General features: G+C 40.2%; 1 protein-coding gene across 1 annotated transcript in view; it reads left to right on the top strand.

The window, feature by feature from the left end:
- The window catches only part of Itgb3bp (integrin subunit beta 3 binding protein), a 59,773-nt gene extending 37,353 nt beyond the window's left edge, over positions 1 to 22,420 (top strand). The window contains exons 8-9 of the mRNA XM_059254571.1: positions 20,191 to 20,238; positions 22,212 to 22,420. Of these exons, the coding sequence (XP_059110554.1) occupies positions 20,191 to 20,237 (47 nt within the window). The 3' untranslated portion in view covers position 20,238; positions 22,212 to 22,420. The remainder of the gene's footprint in view (positions 1 to 20,190; positions 20,239 to 22,211) is intronic.
- Positions 22,421 to 22,997: the final 577 nt, after the last annotated feature.

Here is a 22,997-nt window from a genome sequence, read left to right as displayed (position 1 = left end):
CTGACCTCTGTAGGCACCAGGTGCACATACGGTGCTCAGATTACATGTAGGCAAAACACTCACACTCATGAGATAAAATAAATCTTTTTTTTTTGTTGTTTTGTTTTTTGTTTTTTTGAGACAGGGTTTCTTTGTGTAGCTTTGCGCCTTTCCTAGGACTCACTTGGTAGCCCAGGCTGGCCTCGAACTCACAGAGATCCGCCTGGCTCTGCCTCCCGAGTGCTGGGATTAAAGGCGTGTGCCACCACCGCCCGGCAAAATAAATCTTTTTAAAAAAGAGAAATGTCTTCATATCATTTCACAAACTAAGACCTAACTTTGTGTACACACACACACACACACACACACACACACACACACACACACGAAGGCCAGAAGAGGGCTCATATTATTTTTTAAATCCATTCATTTCATTTAAAAATGTTTGTAATAGATTAATAAGAAGACCATGTCTGGTGAAATCTACTTTCCTGATGGCTGAATTTTAAAATGCTTTTTGAAATACAGTTTTGCCTTTTTATTGTAATTTCTTTTTAGAATGTTAATAATCTTTAATTTTTAGTGGTAGAATATTTTTTAAAGCATTTAAAGTAATTAGTATCCTGGAAACTTTTAAACCATTAGTGATCCTTTGACAGTTGATCTACTAAGAATTTATACTTTTGATCGTTTAATACTGTGGAAAACTAAGCAGGTTTTCCGTTTCCACAGATGATACACACTATCCATAAGTAAGTACTACAACCTTTTTAGACCAACTTGAACATCAGCATTTTATGGGGGGAGGATTGCCCTTTTACTTTTAAATTTTTTAGCATTTATAAATTGTGCAAAATGCTGGGTTTCGTTTTGACAATTCCATTCATATATAAAACATTTTATTTTACTTACCACATATGTTACCCTGTCTTACCCACCCACCCCCCTCCTCTGTCTGTGTATGTGCAGGTGTGTGTGCCTCTGTCCCTTGCTGGCTGCAGAAGTGGGCATTGGATGTCCCTAGAAACTTCCCTTCTACTTCATGTCCCCTCATTATTTTTTCTTCAGATTCTGCACATGAGAGAACACATGGTGATAGTTATCTTTCTAGGTCAGATTTATTTCACTTAACAAGATATCTCTAGTTCCATCCACTTTCTTGCAAATAACCTGACTTTGTTCTTTTTTTTCCTCCCTTGGAAACTATTAGAGTGCTCTGAGATTCCTACACATTTCTTTTTGTAGATATAAGCACTCTTATGAAATTTTAATGAAGGAAATTTTATGCAGTGTCTTCAAGTGTAGCATTAAGCTAAGTAAATTATGATGTATTCATAGAAAACAATTTGCTACAGCCATTCAAAGTCTTCCTTTAGAAGATTTTAATGGCCATATGCAATATGATTTCAGTTATGTACCCAAACTATAAAAAAATGTGTATGGTCCTGTACTGGCTGGTTTTATGTCAGCCTGACACAAGGTAGAGTCGTCAGAGAGGAAAGAGTCTCAGTTGAGGAAATGCCTCCATAAGATCCAGCTGTAAGGCCTTTTTCTCAATTAGTGATCAGTGGGGAAGGGCCCTGCCCATGGTGCATGGTGCTGTCCCTGGGCTGGTGGTCCTGGGTTCTGTAAGAAAGCAGGCTGAACAAGCCATGGGGAGCAAGCCAGTAAGCAGCACCCCTCCATGGTCTCTGCATCAGCTCCTGCCTCCAGGTCCCAGCTCTGCTTGAGTTCCTGTTCTGACTTCCTGCAGTGATGAACTATGGAAGTGTAAGCTAAATACAACCTTTCCTACAAAACTTGCTTTTTGGTCATGGTGTTTCGTTGTAGTAATAGAAACCCTAACTAAGACAGGTCCATACATGCTTATATGTGCATATAAATATATATGTTTGAATCACAAGATATTGTGTATACACATTCTATTTTAGATTTTCACTGTGTCTGTTTATGGTCCTAGGTTAAAAGGACATCTGGATACAAGTATATATTGTATGTTGAGCTTAACCACCTATCATACCTTTCTCTCCCATTCTTACCATTATTTTCCCTAAATGTTTTCATTTCTACTTCATGTCACATATGTGTGCATGATGTTATATGTCTATATAAAACCTGGCAATCACAATTAAGCAAAATCATGGGATATTTAGCATTCTAAGACTGGATTGATAGTCATGTCCAGTTGCATCCATCTTCCTGCAAACAACATAACTGCATTCTTGTTCATGGCTGAACTTTTTCTGCTGTGTGTGTGTGTGTGTGTGTGTGTGTGTGTGTGTCCACTTTTAGCTTTCTGAGAAACCTCTTAAGTGGCTTCCCAAGTGACTGGACTAGTGTATAGCCTGTCCAGCAGTTGATAAAGGTTCCTGTCTCTCCACATAATCACCTGCACTTGCTATTATTTGCTATTATTTGTTTTCTTATAACTTCTGTTGTGACTGGGGTGAAATGGAATATTATAGTCTTAATTTGCATTTATCTGATATCTAATGACATTGAAGGTTTTCTTACATGTTTATTGGCCATTTGTATTTCATCTTTTGAGAACTTTCTGTTCGTTTCATTAGCCTACTGTTTGACTAGGTTATATGATGTCTTGTTTCATTTTTTGAATTCTCTCTGTATTCTAGATATTAGTCCTGTATCAGATGTATAGCTAGCAAAGATTTTTCTCCCATTTTATATCCTGTCTCTTCATTCAGTTAACCGCTTGTCTTGCTGTGCTTTTTAGTTTCACGGGGTTCCTTCCATTTGTTGATTGTTGATATTATTTCCTGGGTCCCTTAGTCAAGAAGTAATTGCCTGCCTAAATCATCAAAGTGCTTTCTCTCATTTTTCCATGACAGTTTCAGAGTTTCAGGTCTTAAGATCTTTGATACATGTGGAGTTGATTTGTTTGTTGGGGGTGTTGGGGAAGTTGCTTTTTTGTTCTTGTACATAATCAGTTTTCTCACCATATTTGTTGAAGATGCTGTTTTTCTCCGGTGCGTATGCCTGGCATCTTTGTCAAATTCAGATAGCTGTAATTGTGTGGATTCATGTCTGAGTCTACTGGTTTTTGTTTGTTTGTTTTTGTTTTGGGTTACTTGTTTGTTTGTTTTTGTTTTTGTTTTTGAGACAGGGTTTCTCTATGTAGCTTTGGAGCCTGTCCTGGAACTCGCTCTGTAGACCAGACTGGCCTTGAACTGAGTCTACTGTTTTATTCCACTGATTTATAGATCTGTTTTCATGCCAAGACCCATTGCTGGTTTTGTTGCTGCAGCTCAGTAGAGTGGCTTAAAACGAAGTGAAATGATAATACCAGCATTACTAGTTTGTTTGTTTGTTTGTTTGTTTGGTTGGTTGGTTGGTTGGTTTTTCAAGACAGGGTTTCTCTGTGTAGCTTTGTGCCTTTCCTGGAACTCACTCTGTAGCCCAGGCTGGCATCGAGATCACAGAGATCCACCTGGCTCTGCCTCCCGAGTGCTGGGATTAAAGGCGTGCGCCACCACCGCCCGGCTCAGCATTACTATTTTTGCTCAGAATTGCTTTTGCTTTCTGGGGTCTTTTGCGCTTCTATATGAATCTTAAGGGGGTTTTATTGTTTTTTTTTCTATTTCTGTGAAAAATAACATTAGAATTTCAAGAGGGTTGCATTGAATTTGTAGATTACTTTTGGTAAGGTAGCCATTTTCACAATATTAATTATTCTAATCCATTAATATGGGAGATCTTTCCCACTTCTATGTTGTCTTCAGTTTCTTTCTTGGGTACTTAAAAGTTTTAATTGTAGAAATCTTTTACTTTCCTTGGTTAGGTTTATGCCAAGGTACTTTTCTTTTTTTTAGACAATTGTGAATAGGATTGTTCTTGATTTTTCCCCCCTTTGGTTTATTTGTTATTGGAATATTGGAAGGCTGCTGGGTTTTGTATGCTAATTTTGTATCCTGCCACTTCCCTTATCAGATCTAAGAGTTTCCTGGTTGTCTATAGCATCTCATGTACAAAATCACCATTTGGAAATGGGGCTTCTTGATCTTCCTTTTGTATCTGCATCCTTGTATTTCCTTTTCTTGCCTTATTGCTTCAGCTAAGTCTTTAAGTAGTATATTGAAGATAAATGGAGAAATTGTCTTGTTCCTCATACTAGTGGAAATGCTTTTGAGTTTTTCTCCATTTAGTATAATGTTGGTAACAGGTTTGTCATGTGCAGTCCTATTATATTGTGATATATTCCTTCTGTTGCTAATTTCTTTTGGGATTTTATCATGGACTTTTGTTAAAATCTCCCTTTTCCACATCTGTTGAGATAATCAGGTGATTTCTGACCTTGAGTCTATTTATATGATATATTTACTGATTTCCATATGCAGACCCTTTCCTGCATCTCTGGACCAAGCCAACTTGGTCATGGTGTGCAGAGAGCCTGTAAGGCCTTCAGCACTTAGGATGCCCACATAAGTTTTGCTTTTCGAATATGGTCAGTTTATTCACACAAACATTCCTTATAATATCATACTAATAGAAAAATTAAACAGACATCTTGCCAAGTGGGGAATGGTTGTTTGGGCAGGAATGCTGCTGCAGGGTTCCACTGGGAAATCTTCTCTGGTGAGGATGCTTTGGAAACTTGGAGATGTGAAAGTCCTTCAACTGTGGCAGGCAGGAGGATGACAGGTGGAGGTCCAGGATGTCCTTGAAAGTGTAGGTCAATGGCTAGTGCCAACAGGTGGGCCTGTGTGGCCCCAGCCACAGTGCTGGAAGTTCCAACAGTCACTGAGGCCAGGGCCACACAAAGTCTCAGTCCTCTTATTGATGGGTATCAACAGAGAGGCTAGAGAAGCCTTGGCTAGGAAGCACAGGTGTGATCCTAGAGACCATTCCCAAGGTTTCAATTGTTGTATCATTTCATTGGGCAGTAGCTTTGCGCTCTCAGGGCTCACAGCTTGGTGCCTGTTCACTAGCACAATCCTGCTACCTTAGGTCCTGTCTCTGAACTGCTTGGTGGCCTGTCAGGGACTTGCTTTTGAGGCCTAGCTCTTATCAGAGCTATCTGGTGGTGAGTTCAGGTATCACGTTATTTCATATCATATCAAATGGTTTCTGAGTGACACAAAATGATGTTAAAGCTATGTTCCTAATGTGGTAAATGCTTGTTTTGATGTGTTCTTGAATTGTTTGCAGATATTTTCTTGAGAACTTTTGTATCTTATCAGGGAGATTGGTCTAGAATTTCATTTTTTGTGCATGTCCTTTTCTGGCTTTGGCATTAGCCTGATACCAGCTTTGTAAAAAGTTTGGCTGCATCTCTTCTCTTTTGAGCTGATGGAATAGTTTGAGAAGTCCTAGTGTTAGTTTTTCTTCAATGGTCTGGTAGAATTCAGCAGGGAATCCATCTGTGTCTGGACTTTTTTTAGTTGGGATATTATTTATTACTATTTCAATATCATTGTTTGCTATAATCTGTTTAAATGATTTCTCTTTTCTTGGTTTAATTTTGGTAGGTCATACATATCTAGAGATTATCCGTCTTTAGATTTTTCCAATTTAGTGAAATATTAGTATTTAAGGTATGTCCTATTGACGTTCTGAATTCTATCAGTATTTATTGTAATGGTTCCCTTTTCATCTCTCATTTCATTAATTTGAGTGTTGTCTTTTTTGTTGTTGTTAGTTTCACTAAGGATTTGTCAAAGCTTTATCTTTTCAAAGAATCAACTCTTTGTTTTATTGAGTCTTTGCATTGTTGTTGTTTGTGTTTTTGTTTTTCATTTTCATTTCATTAATTTCTCCCTCACCTTTATTTCTTTACCTGATTTTAGGTTGCCATTTTCTTGTTTTCCCAAGGCCCTAATGTACATCATCATGTTAGAAATCTAGATTTTTAGAGTAGTTGTAAACTTGCTTAATAGAACTAATTTCATAGGTTTTTTTTTTTTTTTGGTATGTTGTATTTTTATTTTCATCCAATTCTAGGAATTTTTAAATTTCCTTCTTTAGTCTATCAGTGAGCTATTCATCATTCAGTAGTGTGTTGCTCAAACTATACATTTGTATAGGTTCTATAGTTTTCACGGTGTTGATTTCTATTTTAACCCATTGTGATCAGATAACATATAAGAAATTATTTCAGCTTTCTTGTTGTTGTTATAATTTGCTTTGTATTGTATTAAATAATCTACTTTAGAGAAAGTTCTGTGTTGTGCTGTTTAGAGTGTGTATTACTCAGTGTATGGTTGGATGTCTAGGTTCATCTGTTAGATCCATCTGATCTAGGATGTCAGTTAACTCAGATGTTTTCTTGTTTATTTTTTGTCAGAGTGACTTGTATGTTGATGAAAGTGGGCTGTTATGTTACCTGCTGTGACAATTTGAATAGAAATGGCCCCCATAGGCTCATATATTTGAATGCTTGGTCCTTAGGGAGTGGCACTGCTTGACAGGGAGTGGCCTTGTTGGAGTAGGCGTGGCTTTGTGGAGGAAGTGTGTCATTTGTGCGGGCCGGGGGGATGGGCTTTGAGGTTTCAGAGGCCCAAGCCAGGCCCAATGGCTCTCTCTCTTCTTGCTGCCTGCCAATCCTGATAGAGAACTCTCAGCTACCTCTCCAGCCTACATGCCACCATGATGATAATAAATTAAACCTTTGAAACTGTAAGCCAGCCCCAATTAAATGTATTCCTTTATAAGAGTTGCCATGGTCATAGTGTCTCTTTGCAAAAACAGAACATTGATTAAGATGTTACTATTACTAACATTAATATTATCATTACTTATTATTAATTAATGTTGTGGGATTCATCTTAGTTTCTACTTGTAGTAGTATTTGATTTGTGAACTTAGGTCCACCCATGTTCAGTCCATGTGTGTTTAAAATGGCAGTGTCCTCCTGATGGAGTTACTTTAATCTGTATAATGTAATCTTCTTTATCTCTTCTAATTTTGGTTTAAAGTCATTTGTCAGATATTAGAACAATGGTACCTGCTTGTTCCTAGTTCCATTTTCTTAGAATATGTTTTTCCATTCTTTCACCCCAAGGTAGCATCTGGCCCTTTCGTTTTTGTCTTGTTCATGTGTGATGTTCGTACATATGTATGTTAATGTTCACACAAATACATGCTCACACATGAGTGTATGGGTAGGTCATGGTTTGATGTTGGGTGTCTTCTTGATTGCTTTCCACCTACTATATTGAGGCGGGGTCTCACTTGAACCCAGAGCTTGCCCATTTGGCTAGCCTAGCTAGCAAATTTGCCTTGAGATCTCATATCTCTGTCTTCTGTGTACAGGCATTACAGGTGAGCCACCCCATACCCCTCCTGGCATTTACATGAGTACTGGGATCCAAACTCTGGTCCTTGTGTTTGCACAGCAAGTGCTTTACTTGTTAAGCCCAAATATTTGGAGTGAAGTGTGTTTTTAGAGGCAACAAACAGATGGATCTTGCTCTGTAATTCAACCGGCTAGTCTATCTTTTGACTAGGACATTGAAACCATTAGTATTCAGAATTATTACTAAAAGGTATTTATTGTAAGCATTGCAGCTCAGAAGGAAAGGTATCCTGGCAGTCAGGAGCCAAGGACTACTACAAAGTCACCCTAAGCATAAAGCTTACAGCCCTGCTCCAGGGAAAGATTTCCCCAATGCAAGTGTAACAACTTTGTTCCAGCAGGGGAAAGTTTCAAACCCCCCTGCAAAGTTGTTACAGTTCTGCTCTGCTCTGCTCCAGAGAAGTGTTACAGGTCTGCTCAGCTAGGGGGAAGTTTCCCCAGTGAAAATTTTACAGTTCTGCTCTGCTTTGACTCATGCTCTGCTGTAGGCAGACTTTTCTTTCCCATCTGCCAGTTCCCAAATGACTGACATGGAGACTCAATAGTAAGTATAAATGCTTGGCCATAGCTCAGGCTTATTACTAACTAGCTCTTGCAACTTAAATTAACCCATTTCTATTATTCTACATTCTGCCACGTGGCATCACCTCTCTTTCACCTTGCACCTCCTGTTTCCTCCTCTGTCTGGCTGGTGACTCCCCTGACTCCACCCTTCTTCTTCCCAGTGTCCTTAGTCTGGTTTTCCTGTCCAGCTATTGGCCAGTCAGCTTCTTTATTAGACCAATCACAGTGTAATTTACACTGTGTACAAAAGAATTATTCCATAGTATTGCTCTGCCCTGCTTCAGCTCTGTTGACAGTTGTTACAGCTGGGATCACTCCAGTGAAAATGTCACACCACACAACAAAACTCACTTGAGATTTATTGGGAAGGAAGAATCTAGGAGGATGGCTGCCTCTAGGGAGAAGCACAGCAAATTGAACAGGGTACAGAGCTTATATAGCATTTCTTAGGGGATGGGGGGCAGAGCTTTCCAGGATGGCTTGGAATTAGTGGATTTTTGTGGTCTTATTCTGAGTCAAGCTCAGGGGTTAGTAGGATTCTGTGCTCAGGGACCTCAGAGATTGGTGGGATTCTGCAGCCTGACTCTGGGGCAAGCTCAGGAATTGGTGAGATTTCAAGCCCTGGTCTTAGGGTCAAGGCCCTTGGCCCTTTTCACCCTACAAGTATTACAGGTGAGCCACCATACACTCCTGGCATTTATGTGGGTACTATTGAAAACTTGTATTTCTGTCATTTTGTTGATTATTTTTTTAGTGTTTGAGATTGTCATAGTCTTTACTTGCTAAACGGTTATTCTGTTGTGGTTTATTATTTCCTATAATATGGATGAGTTTGCTGTGGGATGTTCTGTATGGCAAATGTGTTGCTAATTAGTCAATAAATAAAACACTGATTGGCCATTGGCTAGGCAGAAAGTGTAGGCGGGACAAGGAGGAGAATAAAGCTGGGAAGTGGAAACCTGAGTCAGAGAGAGACTGCCAGCCGCCACCATGACAAACAGCATATGAAGATGCCGGTAAGCCACAAGCCACGTGGCAAGGTATAGATTAATAGAAATGGATTAATTTAAGCTGTAAGAACAGTTAGCAAGAAGCCTGCCACGGCCATACAGTTTGAAAGCAATATAAGTCTCTGTGTTTACTTGGTCGGGTCTGAGAGGCTGTGGGACTGGCAGGTGAGAGAGATTTGTCCTGACTGTGGGCCAGGCAGGAAAACTCTAGCTACATGAGTTTGTCTTTTTCTTTATTCTAAAGGATTCCTTCAAGTATTTAGTGTCAATGCTGGCCCTCATATCTGGCCTAATGCCAATAAGTTGGGAGTACAAAAGCTCTGTGTCACACCGCCAAATCCCTTGGGCTGGAACGGTGCTCAGCTGTGTGTCACAAATCTCTTTATCCTATTTGTCTCATGGAAAGTGTTTTTTCTTTAATTATGTCAAATAGTTTTTCTGTGTGTAGGATTCTGGGTTAGTGATCCATCCTATCTTTTAAAGATTCTCTTGAGGAATTCGTTATTATTTTGATGGGCCTGCCTTTTATGTGACTATGTTTCTTATAATTTACAACATACTTTGTTTCATATCTTTAATATTTTATTCACAATAAGATATAGGAAAGTTCTGTTCTTGTCTTTTTTCCTAACTTCCTCCTGTGCCTGACTGGACATCTCTTTCCTTAGATATGAGAAATATTCTGCATACATTTAGTTGAAAATGTTTTCTGTGCCTTTCACATGAAATTCTTCTCCTTCTCCATGCTCATGATTTGTAGATTTGGTCTTTATTCATAGAGTCCCATACATTATGTTTACCCTTTCTTATTAATTCATCTTTGTCATTGTCTGCATATTCCAATTCATCTATCTTGTTTTCACTCCTACTATTCTGTTCCCCCCTAGCTGTATTCTACTTATTCTATGGAGCTTCCTATTTGATGTAGTGAACTTGGAATTTCTTGTATTTCACTTGTTTTTTGTTTTTCTTATTCTACTTTCATATCCTATGTTGACTTGTTTCTTTTTATTTTATGTGTGTGGATATTTGGCCTATATGTATGTCTGTGCATCACATGCATGTCGTCACTATGGAAGCCAGAAGAGGGGATTGGATCTCCTGGAACTGGAGTTACAGGTGGTTTTGAGCCTCTGTCTAGGTCCTAGAAATTGAACACAAGTCCTCTGCAAGAGCAATAAGAACTCTTAACTGCTGTGCCATCTCTCTAGCCCCTCCATCTTATTTTTTGAGATAAGGCTTTTACTGAACCTGGAATTTCTTGGATTGCCCAGACTGGCTGGCCAGCCAGCTCTCAGGATCCACCTGTCTCTGCCCTTCCAGTACAGGGGACACAGACATATACCACCATGCCTGGATTTTATGTGGGTGCTGGGGATTAGACTGACTGAGCCATCTACCTAACCCCACACTCCTTTATTTCTTTTAGCTATTTTTGTTCTCATAGAATTCACTCAGGAGTTTATTTATGTCCTCTTTGATATTTTTGAATAACTTACCATCATTCTTTTGAATTAATTATTTGGGATTTCATATAACTTACTCTCATTAAAGGACATTACTGTGGGATAAATGATTTTTTTGGAGGAATCATTTTGCCTTGAACTTTCATGTTTCTTGTGTTTTTACATTGAGACTTACACATCTGGTAAATCTTTGGGGTTTTGTTGTTGTTGTTCTAAATCACCTCTGTTCTTTCATTTGAAGTGATTGCAGTGTAGGAAAGTGACTGGGTTGTAGTAAGGTTATGGTGTTGTTTTCTGCTAGACTCCATGTCTAGCTTAGTAGTTAGACCCTCAACCCATATGTTCAGGCACCAGGCTTAATCCCTACTACACCCCTGAAGGTAGAACACTGTTTGCAAAAGCAATCATTATCAAAGATAGGCCAGCCCACTGTGAAAATACAGCAACGGTCAAATAAAAAACAGTCACCACCAAATGCCAGTCATTTTAGGATGTAAAGGAAAACTGATGGTGCCGTGTGCACTAAGATGTTAGTTATTTTGTATAAGTGGGAAGGGAAAGCAGAGTGAGACTAGTGGTTAGTATTGGCTTGATGGAGAAAAGGAGAGAAGGGGGAAAAGTAACAGAGGGACCAGTGAGGAGAGGTAAAGAAATCCAAAGGCAGTCAAGAACAGCCCTATCCTGTAGGAGGCGGCAATAACAAAACTGTACATGCAAACCAAGCTATTATGTTCTTGAGGAAAGCCTGTCCACAAAGACGGGAAAAGAAAGTCTAGAGTTGGAAAAAAAGGAGACAGCAAAAGACACTATTTTTTTTTTTTCCTAAAAGGGAAGAAAGAAGCCCTAGCCTGAGGGCCTCAGTGTGCCAAAGCCTGAGCACTAGGCCTGGGGTGCCCAGTCCAGCCCAGGTGAGCATGGGAGAGCACTGGGTCCTCTCTGCGCCTGCAGCTCTGTCACCATTATGGCTAGCCTTCAGTGCCTTTCCTAACCCGGGGTTGCCAACTCAATCTTGGATCTGGGTTCTAGGCATAATCTCAGAGTCCTCTCTTGCTGAGAGCTGCTGGTAGCAATGGTTTTACCAGAGACTGTGGGAGTACACACCAGGTGACAACTAGTATTTAACAGGTTGACCCACCAGGCGAATAACTCTGATGGGGAGCCCAACCTGGCAAGGACCGTGGGGTCACTGACTGTAAATGACCGGTTGCTCCTGTCTGTAATTCCTCTCATGTGTCACTACATTTCTCCCCTAAGAACTGCTATGGGTGTTTTCCCACTGCTTGTGTGTTTATCTCATGTATATAGTTCATCTCTTGGGCACACTTATAGCTGTGGATGGCCAGGAAGATGATTTCTGCTTAAATTGTATAATTCTGATGAATAGAATACTAGGATATTTTTCATTACTCATACCAACATAGGAAGATGGCAATGTTCTCAGCTACAAAGACAGCCTTTCATTTATTTTGCTAAGACCTCAGAGCAAATCCAAAATAGACTGAGTTGCCTGTGGAGACAATTTGCTCAAGGACAAATTCCCAAGTGTCTATTGAACCAAAGTCAGGCCGATACATTAAGACGTGGCTTCCTATACAGGTCCTCTTGGCAGTTGGCTTTCTGCATGTACTCCCTATTTCAAGATTCAGCCAACTGTTTATCGTTTGAGTCCTGAATTTCAATGTCACTTTCTGTCTGGGAACCCTGATCACTTAGAGCTATGTACACAGCCAAGCCTTACTCACTGACCGGTCAGCATGACCTCCCTAGCCTGAGAGAAACTGTGGGACTTATCATGTGTTATGAGAATAGGTCGGACCCTGAAAATGTAACAGATAATTGTCCGGAGTTTGGCTGTTGGTGTGTGTGCTGAAAGGGAGATGTAGCTGTGTGTAGAGAGAGAATGTGTGAAGATATGTAACTGTGTGGAGACAGAGATGTGTATGTAGGACAGAGATGTGTATGTACAGGAGAGTGAATGAGAGAATGAATGAGTAAAGAGTGACTGGATGATGTAGTAGAGTGTGAAGGACTGTAAAAGGGTAGAGAGAAGAAAGAGATGTAATTGTATATAGAAATATATGGCTGTGTAGGAGAGAGATGTGTGTGTGTGTATATATAGAGAGAGAGGTAAAGAATATAGCTGTGTGGAAACAGAGATTGTCAGAGAGAGGATTTTTTAGGTTGAAGGAAAAGAGAAAGTTACCATCAGAAAGCATGCCTGTTTCCTTATTTACCCCTGAGAAGTCTAGCCCTTGCCACACTCATGGCTTTTTTTTTTTTTTTTTTTTTTTTTGTATACCCTGGTGCTGACTGGAGGCTGGGCCTCTAGTTAGCAGTACTCTCTATTGGGGGGATACTGTGACCTCAAGGATGATACAGATGTCTGTGGAAGAGTCACCACCATCTCCTGAGAAACTGGGGCAAGGGCAGTATTGTTCTCTCTGGTGAACTTGTTGAACCCACACCGGAAGTAGCAGTGACAGCAAACCCACTCCAGAATCTAAGTTCTCTTCCAGTGTTCTCCAGGCTCCTAATCTCCAGCACCTCACATGGTGGAATGGGGACCCCAACGGATGAGCTGCAGGAGGCTTGGGACACAGCAGTCTGGCAGTACTCACTAGGAAACACCAAGTTTATTGGAGACTTGTGTCTGTTACTCTTCAGACTCTGGCCCTAACCAGATTTGCACCTTGCTAAACATTGAGTGGATCCCATTCAGTTCCTCCCCGCACAGCTTTGCACATCTGGTAAATCTTTGATTTGTTTTTCTTCTAAATCACCTCTGTTCTCCCATTTGAAGTGATTGCAGTGTAGGAAAGCGACTGAGTTGTAGTAAGGTTATGGTGTTGTTTTCTGCTAGACTCCATGTCTAGCCCAGTAGTTAGACCTTCAACTCTCATGTTTTGAAGTGTATTGCTGGTGAGGTTTCTGTGTCATCCCAGGATACTTGCTGTGAGTTCTCTATGTGTGACTGTTGGAAGGCCTGGAATTGCCAAGCCCCTAACTCAGCAGGGATCTTTTTTAAAATGTCATACTTGGGCTGCTCCTGTTGAGTGTTCCTCTGGTCAGATGCCCAGCAGAAACTTCCTTGTTCTTTATGACTGAATAATACTCTGTTGTGTGTAGAAGAATGAGAATTTTAATATTCTGACATGAATGCCACTCAGCAATCTCTGCAAGTGGAGTTGGGCCTTGGCTAGTTGTATATTAGTCTACCATCCTTAAGGACAAGCAACTACTACTTATTAAGTACTGTGTTTCCAGTACTAGGCTCAGCAGATCTGTACAACAATATTACAAGATAGTTATTTTCATTGTCATTATGGACAAAAAACACATACACAGAATTCACTAAGAAATTTGACCAAAGACACTGCCACTTAAGTTACAGAGCCGGGACTCCAGCTAAAGGTCAGCATGACTCAGAAAGTCTGGCCTTTCCATGATTTCATGGTTCTTTCCAAAACAAGTGAAGTCATCTGGTCACCCCAGCTTTCAGATTATACATTAATATAACTGACATTGGATCAGCCAGTCTAATATGTCTGACTGGGCTTAGGACTTGAACAGTAACCTCCAGTGGTAATACCGGATTCTAGTCAGATACAGAGGCTGGCGGCATTATCCAAGGGTAGCAACCATGGCAAGATGCCTCCAAAGCTGTTGTAGAGAGGGCAAAGTAGACTCCTGCACCTCTCACTTATACTGTGGCCTAGGAGGAGAAGAAGACTCCCGCACCACTCACTTGTACTGTGTGTGACTTAGGAGGAGGAGTAGACTCCTGCACTGCTCACTTGTACTGTGTATGACCTAAGAGGAGAAGTAGACTCCCGCACCTCTCACTTGTACTGTGGCCTAGGAGGAGATGGGGGTCTCCTCTCCTACTTTAGCTCTCCAGAGCTTGACTGCAGTGTGTCGCTGTTTCACTTCCTAACCTGATAAGATTTAGATTATGTGACATTTATATGTTTATTTCTCAATTGGAAGAAATCCGCTATATCTTCTGTGTAGATGATACAATTTTTAAATCCATACTTTTCTAGAACGATTAATAATTTACCTAATTTGGGGAAATGCAGGAAAAATTCTCAGGTAATTAGTTAACAGAATTATTACATTTATTTCATTTATTGGAGGATGAAATGGACACTTGTAGGGTCAGCTGGTAAATTACAGGAGTCAGCTCTCTCCCTCTATCATGTGGCTCTTAGGGATCAAACTCAGGTCGTCAGGCTTTGGCAGTAAGCCTCTTCACCCGCTGAGCCATCTCACTAGCCCTCAGATAATTCTAAAGAACATCTTCCGAACGTATCAATACATCACTAAAATCTTTTAGGGGCTTTTGGATAATATGCCATTCCTTTCTGTTATCCACCGTACCTCAATTCTTTGTGCACTTATGCAAGACCAGCCTGGTAGCTATTCTCTGTTATTTGTAGACGTGCAGACTGACTTGTCCATTACCAGGCTCTTACCAGGTTAGGTTTCTTTCATTCATAGAAGAAATTGTATCACTAAATCATATTTTGAAATTTCCAATAGGCACTAGTTACTTGTTGTAGAATAAATAAAAACTTAATTTAAAAACCTGTTTTCATGTTATTTTACCAGTATATGTTGTTCTTATGTACTATCTGGATCACTTTTTTTTTTTTTTTTTTGGTTTTTCAAGACAGAGTTTCTCTGTGTAGCTTTGTGCCTTTCCTGGATCTTGCTCCGTAGACCAGGCTGGCCTTGAACTCACAGAGATCTGCCTGCCTCTGCCTCCCGAGTGCTGGGATTAAAGGTGTGTGCCACCACCGCCTGGCCTGGATCACTTATTGGTATTGATAATCCGTCATTTCTATATGGCACAAGCTACATTAGCTCTTTCTATCTTCTAGGGTACTGAAAGTTCTTCACTTTTCAAATTACGAAAACTTGCTTCCTGTGTAGTTTGAATCTGAGCTCCTGCATTTCCCTGGATGCTGTCCCCACTGCTTTCTCTGGTTCCTACTATGCATATTTTCAGTTTGGGTTTTTTGTTGTTGCACACACAGATTTTTCTTTGCTAAATTAACAACTCTCATCTCTTCTTACCACATTGATTTTAAGAAACACTTGCTAATTTTTGTAATATCTGAGACTAGTCTGCTTTGTGTGCTCCCTTGTTGATTGGGCTTTGATTCTTTTTTTTTTTTTTTTTTTTTTTTTGGTTTTTCGAGACAGGGTTTCTCTGTGTAGCTTTGAGCCTTTCCTGGAACTCACTTGGTAGCCCATGCTGGCTTCGAACTCACAGAGATCCACCTGGCTCTGTCTCCCAAGTGCTGGGATTAAAGGCGTGTGCCACCACTGCCCGGCTGGGCTTTGATTCTTTTTTTTTTTTTTTTTTTGGTTTTTTCGAGACAGGGTTTCTCTATGTAGCTTTGTGCCTTTCCTGGAACTCACTTGGTAGCCCAGGCTGGCCTCGAACTCACAGAGATCCACCTGGCTCTGCCTCCCAAGTGCTGGGATTAAAGGCGTGCGCCACCACCGCCCGGCTGGGCTTTGATTCTTAATAATGTTTTCTACTTTACTTTTTTCTATTACTATCCAGATTTGTTTAAATTTTAGAACATCTTGTGAATTTTCATGACATCGGAAATAGTTTTTTTGAATCAGCCCTTATACTATATACTGAATTTGTTCCATGTCTGTAATCATAAAAGTGGGGCTAGTCAGTCACTTGTTTCACTGTCAACAGCACATCCCCACAGTGGCCGTTTAGGATGATGATGGTAATTCTTCTTATCCTTCAGATTCTTCTAAAGTTTTCCTAGAATAATTAAAATAAGCAATTGCAGGAGAGTTGCAACATTTCCGCTGCCGTTGCCCATTCAGATCGGTCTTTTCCTCTTTCACCCTGGCGCCAGTTCCCTTCCCTCAGCACTGCTTGCAGCTGCTACTGCAGCAAGAATGACACTCCAGGATTAAGTAAACAGGCACCTGACACATACATACCGTGAAGGCTTCAGGCAACTAAGAGATGTAAAACATCCCCGGTAACGTGAAGAGGTCACTGAACTTTTCCGAAGAACTAGACCTTATGAATCAGAATGCCTTCTTAGACTGTGTGAGTAGCAGGCACTCCTCTGCTTACCCAGGGTCTTAAACAAAGGACGGCTTCTTTGGCTTACTTAGGATATAAGACTAACTTCACTTTCCTTAATAATATTGGCTTTATGACTATTAGGAAAACGATGAAATGAAAGGTTCCTTTTCTGTTAGATTTGGATGTGGATTTTCATAATTATTTTAAATTTGTTACGCATAAGATTTAAGACATCTGACTATTCAGTGGGCTGAGACGGATGGAATGTCACATTGTCATCACATGGTAAGGCATGAAATGTATTTGCTTTATACAGTCAACCTCTACTAAAAACAACCTCACACAGATATCCCTTAGTCAATAGATGGCATTCTGTAGCACTTGGCATTTTCATTTTTTCTAGAGATATTAAAAAATGCCCTCATTGTTTGTCTGTGTCTAGGAATTCCAGTAAACAAAATGTTTTTGAAAAGAATGTAAGCAAATTGTAGAGCAGTTGCCAAGATAAGAAATCAAGACACTTAGTTTCAGTCCAAAACATATTTTATGTTTTGAGAATAACTGTGTAGGTTGCAGAATGCATATTTCAAATGCAGTACAACCATCTGAACTTTACAGTGCTCAAAAAAGTTGATTGTTTCAGCTATTTGTAACAGAAACTATTTCAGAACTTCTAGCTCTGGTCTTTTGAAAGAAGCACAGACTGTTTTCTTTAGTTAACTTCCATTGTAAAATCCATCTTGGTTCTAGGATTCCGAAGTTATCAAAGTCTTGAAGCTCTATGACAAGTTGAAGCCCCTTTTGTACTGACACTATAAAATAGTTTGAGGTGGCACTGCCTTGTCGTTCTGGCCACCACTAAGGTATTTTTAACAAAAATATGTTTTGCTTCTCTCAACTCAGTCGTGAAAAAGTATTCATCAAATTGGCTAAATCATTTTACTTCCTGAAGACTACTATCCTGCTGGCTTTTCATCTTGTAAATATCTTTTTTTTTTTTTGGTCAGAGACTTCAGTTTTAAAAGCACTCATTTGAGTTTGAAGATTCTCTTAAACATTCCCCCATGTGCTTTTCTAGATTGATTTGGAGATAGCTGTTAATTTTGTACCACAAATTCACATTAATGGACATTGCAGCCCTCAGCCCTTAATATGGACTTGCTGCTGTGCATGCGGCATGGGTCAGTCCTCTGCTGTGGATGATAGTAATGTGCTTATCTTCTGCCGATCACCATGCTGGGGGAATACTACCAACTGCTGGAAATGCTTACTTAAGATCTGCCTTGGATTTAAGGAAAACCAAACAGGTTTATTACTTTTCAAAGTCTTTTACATAATTTTCTTCCATGATTTAAATTTTTATGCTTTACTTAAAGAATAATTTTCTTTTGAAAAAAATCTGTAGCACATGTGGAAATTATACATTTGGACTCACTTACTAGCAATTACGTGTTTAAAAGGTGTAAATAACTTGCAAGCAGACAGGACAAATATCCAGGTGTTCTTATGTGCTGATGACAACAAAATTGAAAAGAAAGACTGTAATAATTCTGACTGGTTTGCTCTGCAGAAGATATTGATTATTTGTGTGTGGTGAGAGATTTGGAAAATTCAATTAAAGGAGTTGTGCAAAGGTTTCATAAATTTCCCTTCTCCAGCGTGTACACAGACATTGTTGCCTTTTAAATCAATGCAGCACTTCACAATATATTTTCTTTGAAACATAAAAATAAATAACATTTAAACAGTTCTGCTTACTACAGAAACAAATTTTATTTTCTGTGAAGCATTTAGTCATGTGCTATCACTGACTCATACACATTTGCCAGCTGTAACAAATTTTATGGACACTTCCCTGGAGACATTGCTCACATACTATGAATTTTTAAATGAACAAATGGTGAAGAAGGGATGTCAGCAATATAAAAATTGATCAGTTAAAAGATAAAAGCATAAGTAAAGAGATTTGTATGGTAGCCTTAATAGGTTTTATTAAATAAAAATACTATAAAGAGACAGTAATGAATAGACTGAGGACTGGCTGTTCTTGAGGAGGAGAAGAATTATCCTGGCACATTTATAGAAATTGGTTTTTCGTCACCTGACAGGTGAACAGTTTCCATTTTAACCCTGAAAAGCAGAAAAACTCACCCCACCCCCAAGACTCACATCAGATTGCTAAGTGGCATACATATTTTAGACACGTATATAACAAAGTATATTTACATTGTTATATAGCTAATTATGTTAGGTGATTTCCTGTCCATCACAGACTCAAAAGAGAAGGAGGTCATTTGTATTCACACTTAGTTTCAGCCCACTGGAATGTCTGGGCCCCTCTGCCGCTTTCCTTCCACCAGATTGCTGTCTCCTCTCCTGCTTATCTAACTGCTCAGTCGGTCACGATGGCCCATCCTCTGGGATGCTCCCCATTCTCCCAGGTGAAGCACAGTTGCCCCATGTTGTAGGCTCCCATGGTAGTTGTCAGTGTTTGTTAGTGACTGTTCATTGTGTTTGTGTAGAGCATCATCACGCTCAGATTGCTGGCCTTTCTGTGGACTATTCTGTATTGCAGCCGCAGAGCCTAGGTCAGAAGCTGGAGAGAGGGTTGGGTGTAGCTACAGCAGAGCACCTACACAGAGCCCAGGTCAAAGGTCCTTTATGCAGTCTAGTGGATGGGTAAATGTCTAGTCTAAGAATTTTAAAATATATTTTATCAGAGGCACCCAACAATAGTGATGTCTGACTCCAAGAATTATCTAAGCATTTTCAAACACTTAAGTTTTTTTTTGGTTTCATTGAGTGAGTTGGTTGATTTATTTTGGACGGGGGTCTCACTGTGTAGTCCTAGGCAGCCCAGAACTTGCCATGTAGATCAGCTGGCCTCAAATCCAGAAATCCACTTGCTTCTGCCTCCCAAGTGTTGGGATTAAAGGTTCAAATACTTAGGATTGCTCTGTTCATGTACTTCATTAATTAAATGTTTACAGAATGCCTGTTATGAATTAGTCTTCTGACCTTAGAGACACCAACAAGACAGGCATTGTCCTGCCCTCAGAAGTAGAGTCCAAGCTGGGCGGTGGTGGTGCACGCCTTTAATCCCAGCACTCGGGAGGCAGAGGCAGGCGGATCTCTGTGAGTTCGAGGCCAGCCTGGTCTCCAAAGCGAGTTCCAGGAAAGGCGCAAAGCTACACAGAGAAACCCTGTCTCGAAAAACCAAAAAAAAAAAAAAAAAGTAGAGTCCAGCAAAAGAGCAAGTAACCATAATGAAGCATGAAAGTGTAATAGCAATAGCATTACATGTTGATACTCTTTGTAATAATGTATAAGGCATACAACAAATATCTTGGCTATTATAAATTTAAAATATATATGCTGAAGTAGAACCAGAGTAACCTCTGAGATGTTGAAATAAAAATTATAAAGCCTAAACTTGTTTATTATGTAAAATAAAAGTTGAGGGTTTTTTTTTAAGATTTATCTATTTTTATTTTGTGTATAGATGTTTTCCTGCATGTATATAAATGCATCATATGCATGCAGTCCCCACAGAGGGTACTGAAGAGAGCATCAGATCCCGTAGAACTGGAGTTGTAGATGGTTGTAAGCTGCTGTATGAGTGCTTATGACCCTGGGTCTTCTGCAAGAGCAGTGAGTGCTCTTAACTGCTGATCCAGCTCTCCAGCCCCCAACTTTCATTTATTTGAATTTCCCTTGATTCAGTATTTACTTTGTATCATATAGTGTGGCAAGTTATTCTGAACTCTTCATCTCTTTTTTTTCATGTAGAACATCATCTTGACAGCTTTGAATTCTTTAAAGCCATTTTAAACTGAGGTAATGTCTTGCTTTTCTAATTTAGCTAACCTTGTTAAATTTCACTGTTTTGTTCATGTAAAAACATTTAACTTACATTGTAAGATTTAATTAATTAGCTGGCTATAGCTTTCCTCTAGAGCCATTACTATTTTGTAAAGAGAATCTTTTTCGGGTAGCTAACTATAACATATAAACTATCAGTGTGTCATGATGTGATATGTTCAGAAGTTCACTAGATGGAATATGCCTTGCTTGCTTTGGACATTTTCTTCATTTCATCCACACCTGACTGGTCCTCACCCTCGTGAAGAGGGCTTCCATCCCAAGAGTAAACCAGTCTCAGCTGCTACGCTATCTCAAGTATATTTATTTCATCACTTCTCCATCAAAATTGTTCTTCCTCTACCTTTCTAGGGTTTATAGCACTCAGCCCAGCTTAAAAACTTAAAACAATTCAGAAGTGATATGAATTTTAGATGTGGAGACGGAATTTTGAGCTATACTAAGTCATACAAGTTCAGACTCTCGTTCTAGGGTTCTGGCCCACTGCACAAAAATTGTGACTCTAATGAGGATCAAAGTATCAGCTTGGAGAAATGGATGTCCCATAGGGCAAGCCCTCTGGCACAAAAAAGTTAGTAATTAACGTGGACCAGGCCTTAAAGCAGAAGTGTAATCACCTAGAATTCACACCAAACTAAACTTGAACTCAGTGCATTGCCCCAAACCTGAGGGGAAAGCTTGGTTGGTAAGTCTGTGAAGACCACAGACCTGCCCTGTGTTCATGATTGCAACTGGCCATGTGAGGACACGGTACTCTCCTGACCGCATGCAGCTAGGAAGCACAAAGGCCCATGAACTTGAGATACGTAGCGATAGTGAAACTACACATGAGAAAGAATGGTGTGTAAAATTAATGACCTATAATGTCAGTAAAATGTAGGCCAGTCAATGTTCTGGATTCTGCCTTTCATGAGATGTAGAGCAAGGAATAGTTGATAATAGATATAAACATTGTTTTCTGCTGTGAGTGCCAGCAAAGAAAAAGCAGTGTTCGAAAGTTCACAACAGACATAGATCAGCTCAGGAAGGCGTGACCGGGGAAGTAGTTAGAGACTGGGGACTTGACACCAGCTCGAGCAGTGTGGTGCACACAGTCGCAATCCCAGCTCGTGAGAAGATGAGCTGTACACCTGGGCTTCACAGCAAGCACGTCTTAAAGGTGGGAGGGACCATCCTACTAATTCTGCTCTCCATTATCTCTGTCCAGGAGCCATTTACATTCTATTAATAGGTGCCCTGGACTTTAATAGCTAGAAGAACTGAGAAAACCTGCTCTGTTTCTCCTTTAAGTCAGGATTCCACTAATATAGCTAGGCCTGACCACACTCCTCCTCCCTCATCTTCCTAAGAGCTAGAATGACAGACGTGTACTAAATATACCTGGCTTCAAAAACATGGGTGATTTTGATGGGTTATGTAAATATGCCTACGTAAGCACAAAATATCAGAAAGTGAGACTAAGGCAAGGCTCAGGGCAACACAGACGGTCGCCAGCCTCATACAGCCAGAGATGGCCCAGCAGCGAAGAGTATGAGGACAGCAAGTCTCTGAGGTATGCCGTGGAATATATGGTTGCCATGAAGGACGAATACTGCCACTATCTGTTATACCTTAACATAACTCTCAGTAAGTTTTCTGCTTGGTCCTAGATTTGACTTCAAAATCAAAATAGTTCTCCCAACAATCAGGGTCAGCTGATGAACACTTTTTTTTCTTGCAGTATCTGATATTACAAAAAAATAATGTTTTAAAATCCAAAGATGTTTAATGCCAACTCTGCTACCTACCTATAACCCTATTCATGTCCTAGGTTCCCCTCAGCCTGAATTGTAAATGGGGCTTGTGATCCTCCTTGGTGAGAGTAAATTAGCCTAACTAGCATCTCCTCTATGGTAATATTTTAATAAGAGCTTTTCTCTCCTTTCTAGTGTTACCTTCACGTCTGACAACTGTGTCAATCTACATGGGTACTAGTCAACCTGTAAGAATGCAGACCAGACTGAAATGAAGAGTCAGTGAAAGTAAACTGTTAAGTTTACAACCCATCTTCTAATGGAGTTGAAATGGAGTATTTGTGGATTTTTCTAAATAGGAAAAAATAAACGAGTCCATTGTGCACTGCCTTTTTATGCAAAAATCTGTGTGTGTATGCCTGTGTGTGTATGTTGGGGGGCGGGCAGGTATATATTTACCATGGTACAGGTCCTCACATGTCAGCCCATCATCCGCCTTAAGACGGGGTCTCTTGTTCACCAGTGTATACACCACTTAGCTGGCCTGGGAGCGCCCAGTGAGTGATGGGTGTAGATACATGCTGCTGCCTCTGGCTTTATCTGGGTTCTAGTGATCCACATGCAGGTTCTCACCGTGAGCCATCCCCCAAGCCCACCACTGTTCATGACTTCTAACTGCTGGTGAACACGAGGAGGGAAAGAGCCACGTGCCTGCAGGAAGGTTTGTTTCATCAGTTGCCAGTATCTTCCCTGACGCAGTGCTCTTAGGTCTAAATGAGATCATCTGTCACCACTAGGAGTCCCCAGTGGGACACACTGAGTAGGAATCTGTCCCAGTCACCACACAGGCCCTTCTTGGCAGCTGTTGAAGAAAGCACCTGCTGGAGTCCCTTAAGCCCTGTAGACAAAGGCATCTAAATTGTGTTTTCAGTGGGTCCTGTTGGAGTATCAAAGTTCTCTCAAAAGTATTTCTCATATTTC

This window comes from Peromyscus eremicus, chromosome 2 (assembly GCF_949786415.1).
Source record: "Peromyscus eremicus chromosome 2, PerEre_H2_v1, whole genome shotgun sequence".
NCBI lineage: Eukaryota > Metazoa > Chordata > Mammalia > Rodentia > Cricetidae > Peromyscus > Peromyscus eremicus.
Note: the sequence above shows the minus strand (reverse complement) of the source record. Positions and strands in the feature narration are given on the sequence as shown.